Consider the following 20,621-nt stretch of genomic DNA (forward strand, 5'->3'; position numbering starts at 1 on the left):
CTGAGTAGTGGGAATTGGGCATTCCAAATTGGGAGAAAAGGGGATAAAAAAAACAAAACAAAAAAAAAACATACTAAACGATGTTTTTTTGAAAATGTAAAAATACAGAAAGTTTTTTGTGATGGTTAGGTTTAGGGGTAGGGTTAAGGGATAGAATCTTTAGTTCGTGCAGTATAAAAATCATCATGTCCATGGAGAGTCCTCATAAGGATAGCCACACCAACATGTGTGTGTGAGTGTGTGTGTGTTGTGTGTGGGCGGGTTTGGGTGGTTAACAAGGACATTTTTTTTTAGGTTACAAACTGGCAATTACAAGGGTATTATGCTATAAATGTGGTTTATGAGAACATTTCTAGTGTCCCCATAATTCAAATTGCTTAAAAAACATACTAAACAATGTTTTTTTGAAAATGTAAAAATGCAGAAAGTTTTTTTGTGAGGGTAATGGGAAGGTCACACTTAAAAACAGAAAAAAAGACAATTTTTAAATATGAACTGCAACAACAGCATGAAGTCCAATTTAATTACTTGAAGTGGTAATAAATTACTTACAGAGGTTAAATTAAAGGGTTCACCCTAGACAAAGTGCAGAGCATACTGAAAAACAGTGCCTTGCATGGGCACTGGTGCACTGGTGATTGGTGTTGTGTATCTGACCGCTGGCGTGGGCACTGTTGCACTGGTGGTTGGTGGTGTGTCTCTGACCGCTGGCATGGGAACTGGTGCACTGGTGGTTGATGGTGTGTTACTGACCGCTGGCATGGGCACTGGTGGTTGGTGGTGTGTCTCTGACCGCTGGCGTGGGTGCTGTTGCTTGATGGTGTGTCTCTGACTGCTGGCATGGGCACTGGTGGTTGATGGTGTGTTTCTGACCACTGGCATTGGCACTAGTGCACTGGTGGTTGGTGGTGTGTCTCTGACTGCTGGTGTGGGCACTGTTGCACTGGTGGTTGGTGGTGTGTCTCTGACTGCTGGTGCTGTCACTGTTGCACTGGTGGTTAATGGTGTGTCTCTGACCACTGGTGTGGGCACTGTTGCACTGGTGGTTGATGGCATTTTGGCTGAAGTGGGATGCTATTTATGTTTACATAAAATTATTTTCAAAATCGTCTCTCCTTAAAACTGTAGTTGTTCAGTACAGACAATGGAAATGGAGTGGTGCTCAACAGCCCAAGCCACATATGTGAAAATTAAAGTAAATATTTGTGCTACATATATTGACAAACAACTCAAGATGTTTATATCTCCATTGACAACTGCCTTGTTGGAGTCGCTTTGGAGATGCAATTTTAATTTCTCCAGTCTTATCGGCTTAAACACACTTGCCATGCAAAAAGGTTTTGCACTGCTGCAACTGAGATAATGTTTGACCTTTCCATATCGTAATATGTCTCTACAAGGGAAAAATTTACCACACGCATAGCTTAATTTTGGGAACTTTTACCAATTTAACAAAATAATTACAGTGCTCAAGAGTATTAGTAGGCTCACAAACCATAGGCCTTAACAAAACAAAACAAAAGGGAATAACCCTTTTATATTCAGAAATATAAAAAAAATCTTCAGTGACGGGTTTATCGGTAAGCCTATTTACAAAACACAATCCGAAGGGTAATCGAAATTTAACAAGAACAATATTTGATTTAATAAAGCATGACAAAAAATTCAAGCTTCAGTAAGAACAACAACAAAACTACAGATTCAGTAGTCAGCAGATAAAAACTAAGCATTAATATATAGATTTGTTGTTCACTAAATAGTGATAGATTTAATAAGATATTATAAAGAAAACAACTCGCCATGATTGTTGTGTTGTTATTAGCTCCGCGCTAACCTCTGGCTTGAGACTGCTGGCCTGAAATTGCTGTGACTATGGCTCTGCGGATGGATACTATCAACCTTTTTCACACTCTGGGTTTTGGAATGCGGAAGCAACATTTGCAGGGTAAACTTCGACACGGTGAATGGAAGACCACAGCAAATGTTATTTTCACTTATCCATTTGCTCCAAGAGCAAAAGAAAAAATCCACTATTACGTTTGAATGACTTTCCAGAAGAGGAAAAAAATAGAGAGTGGTGGATTAAGACAGTAAAGTGGGAGACGATGCCAAATTTACTGTCACTTATCCACCTTCAAGATAAGGTATTAGGGTGATTCTAACTTCTGGCACTTTGCTATTCTGACAGTAGAAATACTATTTGTGTTTTTTCTTTTTATTAATTATAAATGGCTTAATAAATGTACTGGAAAGAAAATAATTAATTATATGTGACCACTTTGTCCTGAACAATAATGAGTGATTTGAATGTGAATTTTTTTATGACAAACCAATTTTGCCTGGCTCCCACATCTATGGTTTCACTGTATGCCAAATATAAGAATATAAAATATCAAGGTAACTATCACTTCCCATGAGAGAATATGTATTTTTTGTAATTAACTATTTCCTACTATTCTGAGAATGCTGTGGAAAAGAAATACATTATTACGCAGAGATGGAATGTGAAGAAATTCAGTTTTAGATAGAGTACAGTAAGACTACATGCATGGAAATTTTTATTTTTTTACTGAAAAAAAAAAATCATGTCATTGTAAATCAAATCATCATTGTATGGATCTACAGAGCTGAAAGATTCTTCTAAAAATCTGCAGAAGAAAGAAAGTCACACACATCTGGCATGAGGGTTTTTGGGTGAACTATGCCTTTGTTCTAATTTTATATTTGAAATAATATTATTTTTAATAAAAATAATTGCAGAATTAATTAATGGTAATAACTTATAGAAAAGAAGTGACAAAGTATGTTACATATCGTATATTGAGATGTATCTCAATATATGAGAGGTCTATCAGTTGTATAAGACAGAAGAGAGTGCACTGGGAGCTGCGATGTTACATCGTCCCCATTATAATATTAATCAACCATTTAAAATTTGTACTGAACTTCGAAATTAGTGGCTGTTTGTTTTTCTGCAATTTATCCACCTTATTTTTCAGTGAAACTAGGGTACCGCCATTATCAACCTTGAATGTGGACCACTTCCGGTATAAGCCACTTCCAGCTATTTTAGCTATACAAAAATACTAAATTAATGATTACTGGCTGGCAATAAATGTCAACATATTATTATCTTTAATTAGGATTTTCCTAAACTCATTGATTTTGAGCACATATAGTTTTATCATTTATCTCATTTTGTCATCGTTGTATCACACTGTTGCACTGGCAGAATGAATGAAATCAGGCGCTGACAGGACAGTCCTCCACGCCATCTGACACGCCTCCACTAACTTTACACAACCAGCAGAGAGCAGAAAGATGCCGGGAAAATGCTGCTTCAACTTTCTTTGCATTAAAACTGCATCTTGTTTCATCTCGGCAAAATAATAAACACACAATTGTCAGAGAGCATTCTCTCTTTCTTAGCAGTGTAAAGTAAACTGATGCAGATCTCGCATTCAGCATAGCTTATGAAACATCGCCTTTGGAAATATACAAATAAAGTGGAGGTTATGCAGGTACATAAAAATGGAGGTGTACATGGAGACAAAAAACACTGCATCTCGGTAAAGTAAGAAGCAGATTTTATTACCGTCTCTTCAATACAACACACAGCAACAAGTGAAAGATTTACTTACTCTTTTACTATAAATGCTGATGTTAGAAAATTATCTGACATTAGGCCATCATTCTGCTGTACATCCTGTGGTTGTGTGATAGTTTATAAGCCCATATCACTAGATTCTGGTATTATAACCTTCTAGTTATTTACACTGCAGTCAGTGCCAGCGGAACTTTGTCACATTCACCGGAAATGCAGTAGCTACTTACTTCTGCATTGCAAAATAAGGTGGATACGTTACTAAGGCTATATGAATGACTTCTCAACTGCCCAATCGCAGACCACTTGTAAGTAGCTCTTAGTAGCCAATCCGAATGCAGGAGGTGGGACCTGCCAGAAAACAGGTGGGGGAAGAAAATAACGCAGCTGGCATCACTGCCGTTATTGCCATCGTGAAAGAGATCCTTATGGATTTCTAAACCTGAGACATTCTACATGACTGTGTAATCACTTCGTTTATTAAACAGGAAAGGAGGAATAATTTTGACTTCAATTAAATTGCTAAGTGCTTTTTGCATTGTTATAGCAACATCAAGAGTTTTCAAAGTGTAATTTAGAATGTCTTGAGCATTCAGTGAGATTTACTGCAAGCAACATTTAAATCGCAAATATTATCAGATAGCTTTTTCCAAGTATTATAGACCTCCTATGATTTTTGAACATCTGTTTGATAGACATATCTAACTCTTTATTTAATAATATATTTCACAAAACAATCATGCTGCAGTTAAGATTAGGCATCTTTGAGCATTCAGTGTAATTTCACGTTTTGGCTTTTGTTCGTGGACGAGTTTTTAAAATGTCAATTGGTATTATTAGTTGGCTGTGACATAATGTATGATGTCCATAAGGTGTCTTAATCATTGTGAAACTGTGTTTTCTTAATGGCATGAATCGCACTGAAGGTCTAGATTTAAAATGCACGGGCCGCAACTGGTTATATACGCCGATCAGAATACCATTCCGAGATGATATTCTTCTTACCACAATTGTACAGAGCAATTGTACAATTGTGTTACAGTAGACTTTGTCAGTTTGAACCAGTCTGGCCATTCTCTGTTGACCTCTCTCATCAACAAGACATTTCCGCTCACTGGATGTTTTGGCTCACTGGCACCATTCTGAGTAAATTCTAGAGACTGTTGTGTGTGAAAATGCCAGGAGATAAGCAGTTACAGAAACACTCAAACCAGCCTGTCTGGCACCAGCAATCATCCATGTGATTTATCTAATCAGCCAATCGTATGGCAGCAGTGCAGTGCATAAAATCATGTAGATACGGGTCAGGAGCTTCAGTTAATGTTCACATCAACCATCAGAACTGGGAAAAAATGTGATCTCAGTGATTTGGACTGTGGCATGACTGTTGGTGCCAGATGGGCTGGTTTGAGTATTTCTGTAACTGCTGATCTCCTGGGATTTTCACGCACAACAGTCACTAGAATTTACTCAGAATGGTGCCAGTGAGCCAAAACATCCAGTGAGCGGCAGTTCTGTGGACAGAAATGCCTTGTTGATGAGAGAGGTCAACGGAGAATGGCCAGACTGGTTCGAACTGACAAAGTCTATGGTAACTCAAATAACCGCTCTGTACAATTGTGGTGAGAAGAATAGCATCTCAGAATGGTATTCTGAGATGCAGGTTGGCGCTGGTTTGGCAGCATGAGGGGTACCTACACAATATTAGGCAGGTGGTTTTAATGTTGTGGCTGATCGGTGTATGTGTAGTACAAATCTTGTTTTATGTAAGAAAACATCATGGTTACTCGTGTAACCTCCATTCCCTGATGGAGGGAACGAGACGTTGTGTTGATGTAGTGACACTAGGGGTCACTCTTGGGAGCCCGAGACACCTCTGGTCTTTGATAAAAGGCCAATGAAAATTGGCGAGTGGTATTTGCATGCCACTCCCCCGGACATACGGGTATAAAAGGAGCTGGTGCAACCACTCATTCAGGTTTTATGCTGAGGAGCCGATATAAGGTCCAGCAATTTCAGCGGGTAGTTCACCATTGTGGCAGGAGGGACACAACGTCTCATTCCCTCCATCAGGGAACGGAGGTTACACAAGTAACCATGACATTCCCTATCTGTCACTCACTCAACGTTGTGTCGATTTAGTGACACTAGGGGTCCCTATACGAAACGCCACAATTGGCTGTGTTACGTGAACTGGCGGTGTGTGGTGGGCAGACTACTGTGTGCCTCGTAGCCAGCACACCAGGTCGACACGTAACCTCCCCCAACATAGTTATGAGTGTCGAACGGCCCTTTTTGGGGACAAGTTGACTACCCAAAAGATAGAGACAGGCTTAACCTAGTCGTGGCCTCTTTTCCCCTTCTTTTTTTCCACTCCCTAAAAAAGAAGGGGGATTATCCGACTGGGCCGCCAGGTCTAGTCGGGGGGTGTTCCTCCCAAGGGGAAGACACAGCGGAGACCACACTTCGCCCAAAGAGAGGGGAGGATATTTAAGTGGAAAAATACATCACATGGTCTTTCCAACCATGTGGAGAGTCTTCAAGGTAGATCCTGCCCAATGGGGGAGGAGTTACTACAAACATGGAGACTGGGGCAGAGGGGCTCTGCCCAAGGAAGACGCAGTTTGCCAACAGGGAAACGAATTAGCGGAAAATATATAATCGCATGGGGTTAGCCTTACAGGGAACAGCCACAAGCAGAGCACCTACCGCAGAACAGGGCTCTTAGTTAGCGCGTGTACTGGGCCGGCAGCGAATCTCTCTGAAAACTCGACTGCCACAGGGCTCGGAGGAAGTCAACCAGGGAACAAAGTTTGTGAACACTACTGGGAATTAATGGCGCATGTCTTCAGCTCCAAGGGAGGTGGAAAGCGCTATGCGCAAGCGATACATCCGGCCAGCTATCCCGGGCTTATCCGCTTGTGTTGCGTGCCACTACCTGGGACGAAACTGGTTCCACCCGGAGGTTGTAGAACCTTGCACAGGTATTGGGTGTTGCCCAGCCTGCTGCTCTGCAAATGTCTGTTAGAGAGGCACCCCTGGCCAGGGCCCAGGGAGCCGCTACACCCCTGGTAGAATGGGCTTGAAGCCCTATTGGGGGCAGCATGTCCTGGGCGACATATGCCATAGTTATGGCATCAATGAGCCAGTGGGCGATCCTCTGCTTGGAGACAGCGCTTCCTTTCCGCTGTACACCAAAGCAGACAAAGAGCTGCTCAGAGATTCTAAAGCTCTGCGTGTGATCCAAATAGATGCGTAAAGCGCGCACCGGACACAGCTGAAAAGCCGGGCAGTAAAAAGTGCCTCCCGCGACCTTGTCAGCTCTTCATGCACTTCCGGGAAGAAAGGAATAGGGGCGGGGCGTGGCTTTGAGTGGCGCCGCGAGCCCAGGAACCAATCACCGAGCTGCTAGGGTTCAGGGAAGAGCAGAGGGTTCCACTCTAGCTGACACTCGCGGCTGCCTGGAAAAGCATGTCATCATCTCCGCGTCAGCCTGTGACTGGGCAATCGTCCCCGAAGGGAGGAGCCCAGCTGAGGCTTCCGACTGGATGAGCCCGCTCTCCGATGCTGCGCTCGAGAGCTCATCACTTTCGCGGGCTCCGAATAAGAGGTCGAACTCGCCGTGAGACGAGCCGGCGGACTCATCCGGAAGCCCGATCGGGGCAGACCGGCATGCTGGGGAATGGGAGGTCTGCGGGGGGATACCCGGTGGAGGCGGTCCCATTGGGGTCCCCAAATCGCCCCCAGTGATAGCCGCGCTGGCCTCATACCTGTGGGTAAAAGGACCGAGGCGGGGAGCCTCTGGGGTGGCTTGCTTTCTTACAAAGGCGAGCCGCAACCGCAACGTTGCCATGGACATATCCTCGCAATGAGAACATGACCATCCACGAACACTGTCTATGCGTGAGCAGTGCCCAGACACGAAAGACAGCAATCTTGACCATCAGAAGGTGAGAGATAACGAGCGCAACCAGGAATAACACACAATCAGAAAAGCATCTTTAGAAAGACGCATCTTTAAAAAGATGTTCAGTGTGTGCCGCTCTTTTAGAAAAATATACTCTTTCAGAGAAATATACTCTTTTATTTCTGCTGAAGTGCCCAGGGGCATTCTCTGCAGTACACAGTGCAGAGGGGGGAGAAGCCGCTGAAATGCGCCGTCAGATCCAGCAGAGGTGAATGAACAGTAGTATTCAGCTCAGTGAGCATGACCGTTCGGCTCCGAAGAGAAAATCTGAATGAGTGGTTGCATACCAGCTCCTTTTATACCCGTATGTCCAGGGGACTGGCATGCAAATACCACTCGGCAATTTTCATTGGCCTTTTATCAAAGACCAGAGGTGTCTCGGGCTCCCAAGAGTGACCCCTAGTGTCACTACATCGACACAACGTCGAGTGAGTGACAGATAGGGAACAGAGTAGATGTTGGTGGGCAATGTTTAAAAATGAAAGGATTTTGTACGAACTCTAAGATTAATGATTAAGCGTCTATGAAGTTCATGATGAATTGACTGTGGAAGTGCACTTAGACACAGTGTCCTTTTTTTAAGGATATCTCTAGAAGACATATGTCTAGCTGCAGGTTGGGCTTCACTTAGCCCTTGTGCACTGTTCTTTTGTGAGTCACACTTGTGATGTTCACAGGTCAAAAATGACCCAAACATACATGTGTAATATTTAGCTTTTTTCATTTATTTATTTATTTTTAAAGATATGTAATAACACTAATTTATTATGGGTTATATTTTTATGGTATTTATGCCTTATTTAGCTCTAAATTACTAAATAACACCATTAATTTTCATATAAAACAAGCACATTTTATGTTATCTTCACTTCAATAAAAAAAAAAAACTTTATTTCAATAAATTGAAAGTGTCAACCCATCACAATTTGTTATGCATTGGGGGTCTCTGGTGACATCTGCTGGAATAAAAAATATAATTACATGAAATAACAACTGTGGCCAGTAGATGACTTCAGTGCTCCATGCATTGGCTGATCTCTATAAGCTCATGTTCTAACAAACTTAATTTCTAGATATTATCATAAGTTATGCATTGGATATTTATGTAGACATTATAAAAAATAAAAAATAAAACAGTAGCATTTTTGTAAACCACTTGAGTTGAAGTGTCAGATTTTGCAATGATGCTCCAATATGCTGTCAAACATGACAATGCTGCCACAGTCAAATCTGATTGTGTAACAAAGAAAAGAGTTATTATTGTGTTCCCTGTCATTTATTTCAAACATCAGACATCAAAATTCTAGCATAAAGTTTATCACACAGGGGTCAGACTCAGACTTCAACCTGTGTGGTATGTTTGGTATATATAGACCGGTTTGTCTACACTTGTGCGGGCCAAATGTCCTCATCAGTAAAAAAAAAAAAAAAAAAGCTCTTAAATTGGTCAGATGATGTTGATCTTCAAATCCGGTGATGAGCACATGTTTGTGTGATGGGTAGGGTTAGGTTTAGGAGTAAAATTTGTAAATAGAAAATATTGTTACCCTGATATGAAACCAGTGGAAGTTAAACAAAGCCAGAACAAAAACCTGGGTGGGGGTTTGCATTGTGGATGTTTTATTTTCTCACCCCTTCATTTATGTGTGGTTGTGTTTTGCATTGTGTTTGATTTATTGATTTTTATTTGAAAAGAAAAAAAAACTCCCATTAATTTCCTATGGTGGGTCAAAAATGACCCGAAACATCACAAGTGTTGCTTTTTTTTTTTTTTTACGACCCCTTAGACTTATTATATCAAGTCTAGATTTTTTTTGTGTGTGTGTTCAGATAGGAAGTGGAGGAAAAGTCACCAAGTTTTGTACCACTCAGATAAAGGATACCATTTTTTATTAAAGAAAAAAAACTCAAAACGGGTCCAAAAAGACCCGAACAGCACACAAGGGTTAAAAGCTTTGCCATGTTTTATAACATACAGCATGTAGGAACAGGGTTGATGACTTTACATTGTTCTATATAATTATAATATTAAGTCCCCACAGTCTAGGTACACTTAGTTAATGCCAAATAATTTTGAAATGTTGTTGCTGTCCATTTCTGCATATTGCGGCGCCGTTTTGCGGCCCTCTTCAGCCAGTCGCGGCCTGTTCGGCTTAACGCAGCAGCCCGTTTCAGCTTATCAATGCCCGTTCGGCCCTTTTTCGCGGCCGGTCCACTGGGAAAAGTCCGGTTCTCCCTATGGCCAGTCTGCCCCTGCACTTAAGAAAAGTATTGTCATTTTCCTCTTAAAATATTCTTAGTTCAGTGTATTTAAATACATTTAGGTTGTGGTTAGTATAAATTTGGGAATTGTTTAATTACTAATGAAATACTGTTAGTAATAACTTCTATCTTATGATACTTAAGATATATAACTTGTTTACATATTTGAGTTCATTAAAACTTCACGTTGTGGATCGTGGGATATTTCAGATCTTTGGACTTTTTTTATTAGACATTAAGTAAAACCATAATGCTGCATAAACACAGTATATAACATAGGCTACCGCTTCTCTGGTGATAGTGTGATATCAGTGTGACGTATTTGACGGTTGGGATGAAACAAGGAGATCAACAGTGCTTGTTGTCATGTACTTTAACACACTATCATGGTTACTTTCGTAACCTCCATTCCCTGATTGAGGGAACGAGACATTGTGTTGATGTAGTGACACTAGGGGTCACTCTTGGGAGCCCCAAACACCTCTGCTTTTTTTAAAAAAGGCCAATGAGAATTGGCGAGTGGAATTTGCATGCCACTCCCCCGGACATACGGGTATAAAAGGAGCTGGTATGCAACCACTCATTCAGGTTTTGTGCTGAGGAGCCGAGATCAGGTCCCGGCCATTTCAGCAGGAGGTTCAGCATTGTGGCAAGAGGGACACAACGTCTCGTTCGCTCCATCAGGGAACGGAGGTTACGAAAGTAACTAGGACATTCCCTATCTGTCACTCACTCAACGTTGTGTCGATGTAGTGACACTAGGTGTCCCTATACAAAACGCCACAACTAGCTGAACTGTGTTGCATGAACTGCTGGTGTGTGATGGGCAGACTGCTGTGTGCCTTGTAGCCAGCACACCAGGCCGTCACGTAACCTCCCCCAACGCTCTTATGAGCGTCGAACAGTCCATCAGGAACAGGTCGACTGCCCAACTATAGGGACGAGCTATCTTTTTTCTCCCCAAAAAGAGTGGAATTTTGTTAGCGGACTGGGATCCGTGAGTGTCCACGTCGGGGGGGGGGGGGGGGGTGTCACTCCCAAGGGGAAGACACTGCGGAGACCACACCCCACCCAGAGAAGGGGGGGGTACTTCAAGTGGAAATACATCACATGGTCTTATCGAGTCTTGTCAGAAGTATGTCATGTGGAGAGTCGTATGGTAGGTCCTACCCAAGGGGGAAGGAGTTTCTACAAGCATGGCAACCGGAGCAGAGGGCCCTCAGCTCAAGGAAGATGTAGTTTACCAAGAGGGAAACTATTTTACGGAAGATATAACACATGGGGTTACCTATCGGGAACCACCGCATGCGGAGCACCTACCTCAGTACAGGGCCTTACCAGCACACTTACTGAGCCGGCAGCGAGTTTCTCCGAAAACTCGACTGCCACAGGGCAAAGGAGGAAGTCATCCAGGGATCACAGTCTGTGAACACTACTGGCACGTCTTCCCTTCAAGGGAGGGGAAAGGCACTATGCGCAAGCGGTACACCCAGCCAGCTGTCCCAGAACTTACCTTGTGCCTGCCACTACATGGGACGAAACCGACTCAACCTGGAGATTGTAGAACCTCGCAAAGGTGTTGGGTGTTGCCCAGCCCGCTGCTCTGCAGATGTCTGCCAAAGAGGTGCTACTGGCCAGGGCCCAGGAGGCCGCCACACTCCTGGTAGAGTGGGCTCGTAACCAAGCAGGGGGTGGCATGTCCTGAGCTTGATATGCCATAGCGATGGCATCAATGACCCAGTGGGCGATCCTCTATTTGGAAACAGCACTTCCTTTCCGCTGTCCACCAAAGCAGACAAAGAGCTGCTCGGAGCTTCTAAAGCTCAGCGTGCGATCCAAATAGATGTGTAAAGCTCGCACCGGACACAGCAATGCCAAGGCTGGGTTTGCCTCCTCCTGGGACAGCGCTTGCAGGTTCACCACCTGATCCCTAAAAGGGGTCGTGGGAACCTTGGGCACATAGCCCGGTCGGGGTCTCAGGATCACGTAAGAGTAACCCGGACCGAACTCCAGACACGATTCGCTGACAGAGAACGCTTGCAGGTCCCCTACCCTCTTGATGGAAGAGAGCGCAGTCAGGAGGGCAGTCTTGAAAGAGAGCTCCTTAAGCTCAGCTGACTCCAAGGGCTCAAAGGGAGCTCCCCATAGACCGTGAAGGACTACAGAGAGGTCCCACGAAGGAACAAGGCGCAGTCTAGAGGGGTTCAACCTCCTAGCGCCTCTCAGGAACCTGATGATCAAGTCGTGTTTCCCCAAGTACTTACCATCTACTGCATCGTGATGAGCCGAAATAGCGGCTACATACACCTTCAAAGTGGAGGGGGACAGCCGTCCCTCCAACCTCTGCTGCAGGAAGGAAAGCACCGATCCGACTGTGCATCTCTGGGGGTCTTCCTGTCGGGAAGAACACCACTTAGCGAACAGATGCCACTTCAAGGCATACAGGCGCCTCATAGAGGGAGCCCTAGCCTGAGTGATCGTGTCTACCACGGTCACGAGGAGCGTGAGGTCTGAGAACCATGCCTGGGTGGGCCAGTAGGGTGCTACTAGGATGACTTGCTCCCGGTCCTCCCTGACCTTGCACAGGGTCTGTGCAAGTAGGCTTACTGGGGGAATCGCATACTTGTGTAGTCCAGGGGGCCAGCTGTGTTCCAACGCATCTATACCGAGAGGTGCCTCGGTCAGGGCGTACCAAAGCGGGCAGTGGGAGGAGTCCAGGAAGCAAACAGGTCTACCTGTGCTTGACCGAATCGACTCCAAATCAGAGTGTCTCGTAGCGACTTGAGGCGCTGCTGACTCCAGAGGAGGAGATGGCGGGCGAGTTGTGACATACAATGGGAGCGTAGACCACCTTGGCGGTTGATGTAAGCTACCGTCGCTGTATTGTCCGTCCGGACCAACACGTGCTTGCCCTGGATCAATGGCCGAAACCTCCACAAGGCGAGCAGTACTGCCAACAACTCTAGGCAGTTGATGTGCTAACGCAGCCGTGGGCCAGTCCAAGAACCGGCAGCTGTGTGCCCGTAGCATACGGCGCCCCAGCCCGTCTTGGAGGTGTCTGTTGTAACCACGACGTGCCTGGAGACCTTCTCTAGGGGAACCCCTGCCCGTAGAAATGCCAGGTCGGTCCAAGGGCTGAAGAGGCGGCAACAGACTGGCGTGATGGTCACGCGATGTGTCCCGCGGTGCCATGCCCATCTCAGGACTCGAGTCCGAAGCCAGTGCTGAAGCGGTCTCATATGCATCAACCCGAGCGGTGTGGCTGCCTCTGAGGATGCCATATGCCCCAGGAGCCTCTGAAAGTGTTTCAGTGGAACCGCTGTTCTCCATCTGAACGCCTTCAGACAGTTCAGCACCGACTGTGCGCACTCGTTCGTGAGGCACGCTGTCATAGAGACTGAGTCCAACTCCAGACCGAGAAAAGAGATGCTCTGAACCGGGGAGAGCTTGCTCTTTTCCCAGTTGACCCAAAGCCCCAGTTGGCTGAGGTGCTGGAGCACGAGGTCCCTGTGTGCGCATAGCAACTCTCGAGAGTGAGCTAAGTTCAGCCAGTCATTGAGAATGCGGATGCCCACTTCCCTTAGCGGGGCAAGGGCTGCCTCCACAACCTTCATGAAGATGCGAGGGGACAAGGACAGGCCGAAAGGGAGGACCTTGTACTGGTACGCCTGGCCCTCAAAGGCAAACCGCAGGAAGGGTCTGTGTCGAGATAGGACCAAGACGTGGAAGTACGCGTCCTTCAGGTCTACTGCCGCAAACCAATCTAGATGTTGGACACTCGCTAGAATGCGTTTTTGCATCAACATCTTGAATGGGAGTCTGTGTAAAGTCCAGTTCAATACTCGCAGGTCCAGGATTGGTCGCAACCCACCGCCTTTCGTCGGTACGATGAAGTAAGGGCTGTAGAACCCTTTCTTCATCTCGGCTGGAGGGACAGGTTCTATCGCGCCCTTGCGCAGAAGCGTAGCGAACTCCGCACGCAAAGTAGCGGCATTCTTGCCCTTCACCGAGGTGAAGCAGACGCCGCTGAACCTGGGCGGGCGCCTGGCGAACTGAATCACGTAGCCGAGTCGGACGGTCCGGGTCAGCCATCGCGACGGGTTGGAAAGCGCAAGCCATGCGCCCAATCTCCGGGCGAGGGGGACCAAGGGAATGATCATGTCGGACATACCGGCGGGTGGGGCCTCGCTGCGGGGCAGAGCTCGAGGTGCCACATCGAGGAGACTCGAGCCCCGTGGCCATGCTGCATCCAGGGACGTCGAAGCACTTACCTGGCTCCTGCTGCCCACCATAAGATTGGTTGAGGAGGGGGGAGGAGGAATCTCGTCCCCGTTGTCCACTGGAACCAATCCCATGTGGGCGTGTTTGTGCCACTGCTTGGCGCACAGGGGCACCATACCTGCCAAAATGGGACAGTGGACGTGACGACGGCTGTGCACACCGGATATATGATCCAGGAGACAAGGGAACCATTCTTTTGTCAGGCTTTTGAGTGCCACAGCCTCCTGGGCATGCGGCGACAAAAGATTCTCCTCCCAGCCCTCCACCGGGGGATGGAGTGGTCTGTTGACCAACCCCAGAGAAGTGGATCTCCTCGCCCCTGGGTCGCCCGTCTCAGGTGTGCTTCGAAGCCTTCCTCGGGTTCTTAGCAGCCGGCCACGAGACAGGTGGCGTCTGCTTCCTGTGGAGGGCTCCACGCCGGAGCTGGGCCACGGGGGCGGGCTGTGGCGGAGCCGGTGTTGTTGCTACAGGAGGATGCCCTTGGCGACGAGCAGACAGGGTGCGGGGTCTTAAGCCACGCCGGGGCAGGATATGTTGTAAAACCTCCGTCTGCTTCTTCACCGCCGAGAACTGCTGGGCAATGTCTTCGACGGCGTCACCAAACAGGCCAACCTGGGAAATGGGGGCGTCAAGGAACTGTGCCTTGTCCGCTTCTCCCATCTTGACCAAGTTGAGCCAAAGGTGGCGCTCCTGGACCACCAGGGTGGACATCGCCTGCCTGAGAGACCGCGCCATGACCTTCGTCGCCCAGAGAGCGAGGTCGGTCGCCGAGCGCAGTTCCTGCATCAATCCCGGGTCAGAACTACCCTCGTGCAGTTCTTTTAGTGCCTTGGCTTGGTGTACTTGCAGGAGAGCCATGACGTGCAGGGCAGAGGCGGCTTGTCCAGTGGCACCGTAGCCTCTAGCCGTCAGGGACGACGTAAACCTACAGGCCTTGGACAGGAGCTTCGTGCGCCTGCGCCAGGTGGCAGCACTCTGAGGACACAAGTGCACCACGAGCGCCTTGTCCACCTGGGGGATCACTGAATACCCCCTGGCCGCTCCGCCATCGAGGGTAGCAAGAGCGGGGAGCTGAAAGACTGGGACTGGGCAGTAAAAGGTGCCTCCCACGATCTTGTCAGCTCCTCATGCACTTCCGGGAAGAAAGGAATGGGGCGTGGCCTGCGCCCCGTGCCCAGGAACCGATCGTCGAGCCGCGAGGGTTCAGGGGAGAGTGGAGGGTTCGCAGCCACCCGGGAAAGCATGTCCGTCATTTCCACATCGGCGTGAGGCTGGGCGACCGTTCACGAAGGAGGAAGCCGAGCCGAAGCCTCTGCGTCAGACTGGACGAGCCCACTCTCCGATGCTGTGCTCGATAACTCATTGTCTTCCGGAGCTCCGAACGAGAAGTCGAACTCGCGCTGAGACGAGCCGCTGGTCTCGTGCGAGAGGGCAAGCGAGCATGCTGGGGAATGGGAGGTCCGTGGGGGGATACCTGGCGGAGGTGGTCCCATTGATGTCCCCAAATCGCCCCCAGTGCTAACCGACGCGTACTCAAACCCGTAGGCAGAAGGATCGGTGCAGGGAGCCACTGGGGTGGCTTGCTTTCTTACAAAAGCAAACCGCGACCGCAACGTTGCTTTCTTTCAGAAAGAAAATATACTCTTTTAGAATATACTCTTTTAAATGTTCTGCCGAAGCGCCCAGGGGCGTTCTCTGCAAACCACAGATGCAGAGGGGGAGAAGCTGCTGAAATGCGCCGTAAAATCCAGCAGAGAGAGGTGAATGAACTCGGCGGATGAATTCAGCTCAATGAATAAAACCGCTCGGCTCCGAAGAGAAAATCTGAATGAATGGTTGCATACCAGCTCCTTTTATACCCGTATGTCTGGGGGAGTGGCATGCAAATTCCACTCGCCAATTCTCATTGTCCTTTTTTCAAAAAAGCAGAGGTGTTTGGGGCTCCCAAGAGTCACCCCTAGTGTCACTACATCGACACAACATCGAGTAAGTGACAGATAGGGAACATTATTGTTCATATATAGAGAAACGCTCCAACATTGTTTATATTGAGCCCGCTTCATCTCGCATCTGTATGGATGTGGCTTCTCCTGTGACTTGGATAATAAGTGGCAGGCAGCGTGCAAGCGTCCTCTATTTAATTTGGAAATAAATAGAATCCAGTGACTCAGGAAGTCACACCTGGATGAGTCCTTGTGGTAATTTACATTGAAGGCCCCAGGAAGACACACTCCAGCAGCAGAGACATGATTTCTCTAAATATCAAATCTTTGATAAGACTTAGTCTACTGCTATAAGAATGAGATCACATGAGATCATTCACACTAAGCTCTTTTAAATGATACCAAACATGTAAAGTCAAATTCTTTGTTTACATGGGATGAGACACTTTTGTTCATAAAGATCTTAAATGAGTTTGAGGTGATTTTAAGTTGGAAGAAAGAAGAGGGGGAGAGGGGAAAAGATGTGGGGGAACAACCCTGCGTAGCATTGCTGGAGCTACTGATTTTTTGCTGTTATGGGACGAGAGATCCCCTCTCCCTCCCATTTAGTCGGAAAACCCTAATGGTGTGAAGCTGAGCCACGCTTATATGCTCACTATGATGCCAAGCATTACCAGCCAATTAAATTGGTATTATACTATAGGGTTTCAAGGTCACCACCCCCTGCAGCGTACTCCCACAGCATCAGCTTCTAATGCAGCATCTCGTTCAGTCCTTTCAGGGAAACATGGTTTCGTAGTAACTGAGACGTTTTTTTAATCCACATTTGGCTAGACAAAAAATAAATAAAAAAATACTTTGAAGCCATTCTTCCTCAGTTTCAGTATTGTTATAGTTACTGCGTTTTGGCTTTGTATGACAGAAAAGTAAAATGAAGCAATTTGACTTTGTTAGATTTTTCACCTATGTACCACTAAGCTTTCATTTTTTTCAGTCTGATTAGGGTTTGTTTGCTAAGCAGCTTACCTTCAATGTCGCAAACATGATAAATACATCTAGATGTGAAGATATTAAGTCTTACACATGAATATGGGGCAGATTATATTCAAAATATTTCCTCTTGTTTTGATGCTCTATTATATGCATTATTTGGTGGAAAATAAATCAAGATGATTTGTGTCTGAATACTTCTTTATAGTTCCACAAGCATTCCTTTGTAAATCTATGCATGTCGTAGTCAAATGACATTCCACTGGAAGCTGGTTAAGATACTAAAAATTTCAATGAGAATAATGAGAGACAAGTCTACACACACATGAAAAATTACAGAGGCCCAATGCTTTTGTAAGTAATGTCCAATAATAGTAGAACCTTACATCTGGTTTGACATGATCTTTAAATTGAACTTCTTGAAGAAAGAGTGTATTTTGCAGAGCCTACATTTCTTCCTTTTGCGATTCTTTCCCCTCTTGTAATAAATTCCATCCCAGTTTTCCTCCTCTTCTTCATCACCTACCCAAGGTCCCCACGCTCCCCCATTCAAATTGGGGTCAGCGCGAGCATCATCTGGTGGGTAGCGGACAGGTATCGCTGTGCGATTGTAGAACGCTAGACGTGCTAGGAGCTCCTTAACAATGTCAGGCCTTTGTCCAGCAAGATCATGCCTTTCACAAGGGTCGCCTGTGATATTGTAGAGCCAGATAGATTTTCGTTTGTCTCCAGACTGTCTCTCCAGGTTCCACCAGCTGCTAGGAAAATTTGTAAGGACGTGAGGTGGTATCCAATCGCCATGACCAGGATCACCAGTCAAGAGCTTCCAGTCACCCACTCTGATGGCCGCTTGCACGTTCGTGTCCCACAGTCCATGGCCTTCCTTTATCGAACCCTGGCTACGCCGGTGGAGAGGATCAATGTTGTGAAGAATTTCAAAACGTGGAGATTCTTTCCCTTCACTAATGGTTGGCCAAACATCAAAGCCATCTAATTCCTGATCCTGGGACATATTGCTCCCAGCAAGGCCAAGCAGGGTTGGGTACCAGTCTGAAATGTGTATAAGGGCTCTGCTGACTCTTCTCCTATGGCGTATCAAGGGACTGTGCACAAAAGCCACTCCTCTAACACCACCTTCCCAATATGTTCCCTTGCACCCTCGCAGGGGCCAGTTACTGCCTCCTGTGAGTGGCTGGGCTCCATTGTCAGTGGAGAAGATGACAACACTATTACGGTAGAAGCCATACTTGCGTAGCGCATAAGTAATATTCCGGACTGCCTCGTCAACAATAGAAACCATGGCTGCATATTTCCTGCGGGGAACATTGCCCATACGCCGATATGGATAGATGTACTCTTTGGGAGGCTTTAGAGGTGTATGCACCGCCTGAAGGGCAAGGAAGATAAAGAGAGGCTTGCTGCTTGAGTCATGTGTCGCTAGGATTTTGCGAACTCTCTGGGTGTAGAGGTGAGTTGAGTACTTGCCCCCTCTGCCCCATGCCACAGACTCACCTTCATGGAGGTCAAAGCCACACAAAGCCTTGCCATCACAAGAGCCATATGTATAATAGTCCACACTGCCAGTCAATGAACCAAAGAAAGTGTGGAATCCACGACGTGTGGGCAAACAGTTTTTCCGGTAGAATCCCAGATGCCACTTCCCCACCATGTGTGTGGAGTAACCAGCTTCCTGCAAGCGTTGAGGAAGTGTGACCATATCCACAGGCAGGCAGCTGGGCTGACGTGGTCTGATGATCGAGTGCTGTAGGCCAGTGTGGATTTGATATCTGAGGGTAAGCATAAATAAATTCCCAATGCTCAGACACAAAGGACAAAAAACATTTGAAAGTTTGGTATCATTTACACCTGGTATTACCAACCATCTCAATCATTCAAACCACATTCAGAGGTTGTCAGAGACACGTGACAACATCACATGTGTAGCGTGAAGGCTAATCCATCCTAATGTGTGCTTGAAAACAGTGAGGCACCACCTACTCACCAAACATGTGATAATTGTTACGCAAAGTAAGAGTTTTAGACTTTGCCGGTTAGACAGAGCTTTGAAAGAGAACATCCTTTTGACCAAAAAAAACTGGAATAGCCTATACAGATTATAGGCTCTATTTTGAGACCATTATGTCTTAAGCGCAGTGCAATGTGGCTCGCCATACATGTGAAGTCAGTTGGCAAAGTCATACATTTTTGGTATTTTCACGCAAGTGCTAAGTTTAGGCGTAAGTTGCTTAAATTATATAAATGAAGACAACCCATTCATAAGACATAAGATGTTGGAAGCTAGTGAACAAGAGAAAAATAGACCACTTTTAACTTATATTATTTTGCTCAGTAACAGCGTCCTCGGATGTCAGGTATACCTCTATGACAAGCTAGGAGAAATTGGATCAACCAATATGGTGGGTGTAGAAAAGGAAGTCCTGCTTTACATTTAAAAGAGCCAATCAATTTTATATTCTGATACAATTAACTCGAAAACACACATGCACACTAGCTGGACCAGTCTGAAAATATTGGGGGGGTTTTAGCGTGATCTGAGCTGAAGAATTGTGATTTGAATATTAATGATGATTTGAAAAATTTTCTTTGATTGTAATCTTAACCAGCCATTTTGGAGATTTCTATCTTATCCCATTAAAGTAGATGGGAGCTGTACTTTTGTGCCCAGGGTTCCACAGCTGCAGGATTTAATTTGCATTTGCAGGTGAAAATGACTGCGTGCAAATGTTGAAAATTATATTATTCAGGGTGAGTGACAACTGATCAAACACCCAAACTTATGAACTTATATTGTAGCCTACCATCACAATAAAAACTCCTTAATGCATCTCACCACCTATTCAAAGTCATTTTAAAAGAGGTGCGTTGAAGAAACCAAATGTGAAGATGGTTTAACAGGAGTTTCTTGCTTGTTTTGTAGCTGTCAAAATGATGAACAGCATTTAGAATAATGATAGATTGGAGGATGTCTTAAAAACATGGTACTCATGTGCAAGATTCTGAGAAAAATATCTAGATGTGACGCAATATGTTAAGAGGCAGTTAAAGATCCATAAAATGTGCAATACCGGGGGCCTGGGTAGCTCAGCGAGTATTAACACTGACTACCTCCCCTGGAGTCGCGAGTTCGAATCCAGGGTGTGCTGAGTGACTCCAGCCAGGTCTCCTAAGCAACCAAATTGGCCCGGTTGCTAGGGAGGGTAGAGTCACATGGGGTAACCTCCTTGTTGTCAAGATGAGTGGTTCTCACTCTCATTGGGGTGCGTGGTAAGTTGTGCGTGGATCGCGGAGGGTAGCATGAGCCTCCACATGCGGAGTCTCCGCGGTGTCATGCACGACGAGCCACGTGATAAGATGCACAGATTTACATTCTCAGAAGTGGAGGCAACTGAGACTTGTCCTCCGCCACCCGGATTGAGGTGAGCAACCATGCTACCACGAGGACCTACTAAGTAGAGGGAATTGGGCATTCCAAATTGGGAGAAAAAGGGATCAAAATAAAAAAATAAATAATACAAATAAAAAATTTTTTTTTAAATGACGATACTAGTCACAA

General features: G+C 45.9%; 1 protein-coding gene across 1 annotated transcript in view; it reads right to left on the reverse strand.

Moving 5' to 3' along the window:
- Window positions 1–9,444: 9,444 nt before the first annotated feature.
- The window catches only part of arsib (arylsulfatase family, member Ib), a 36,520-nt gene continuing 25,343 nt past the window's right edge, over window positions 9,445–20,621 (reverse strand). Inside the window, exons 2-3 of the mRNA XM_051680587.1 lie at window positions 17,434–18,834; window positions 9,445–9,829 (exon numbers count right to left, since the gene is read on the reverse strand). Of these exons, the coding sequence (XP_051536547.1) occupies window positions 9,808–9,829; window positions 17,434–18,834 (1,423 nt within the window). The 3' untranslated portion in view covers window positions 9,445–9,807. The remainder of the gene's footprint in view (window positions 9,830–17,433; window positions 18,835–20,621) is intronic.

Source organism: Myxocyprinus asiaticus, chromosome 40, assembly GCF_019703515.2.
Source record: "Myxocyprinus asiaticus isolate MX2 ecotype Aquarium Trade chromosome 40, UBuf_Myxa_2, whole genome shotgun sequence".
In the NCBI taxonomy this organism is placed as follows: Eukaryota; Metazoa; Chordata; class Actinopteri; order Cypriniformes; family Catostomidae; genus Myxocyprinus; species Myxocyprinus asiaticus.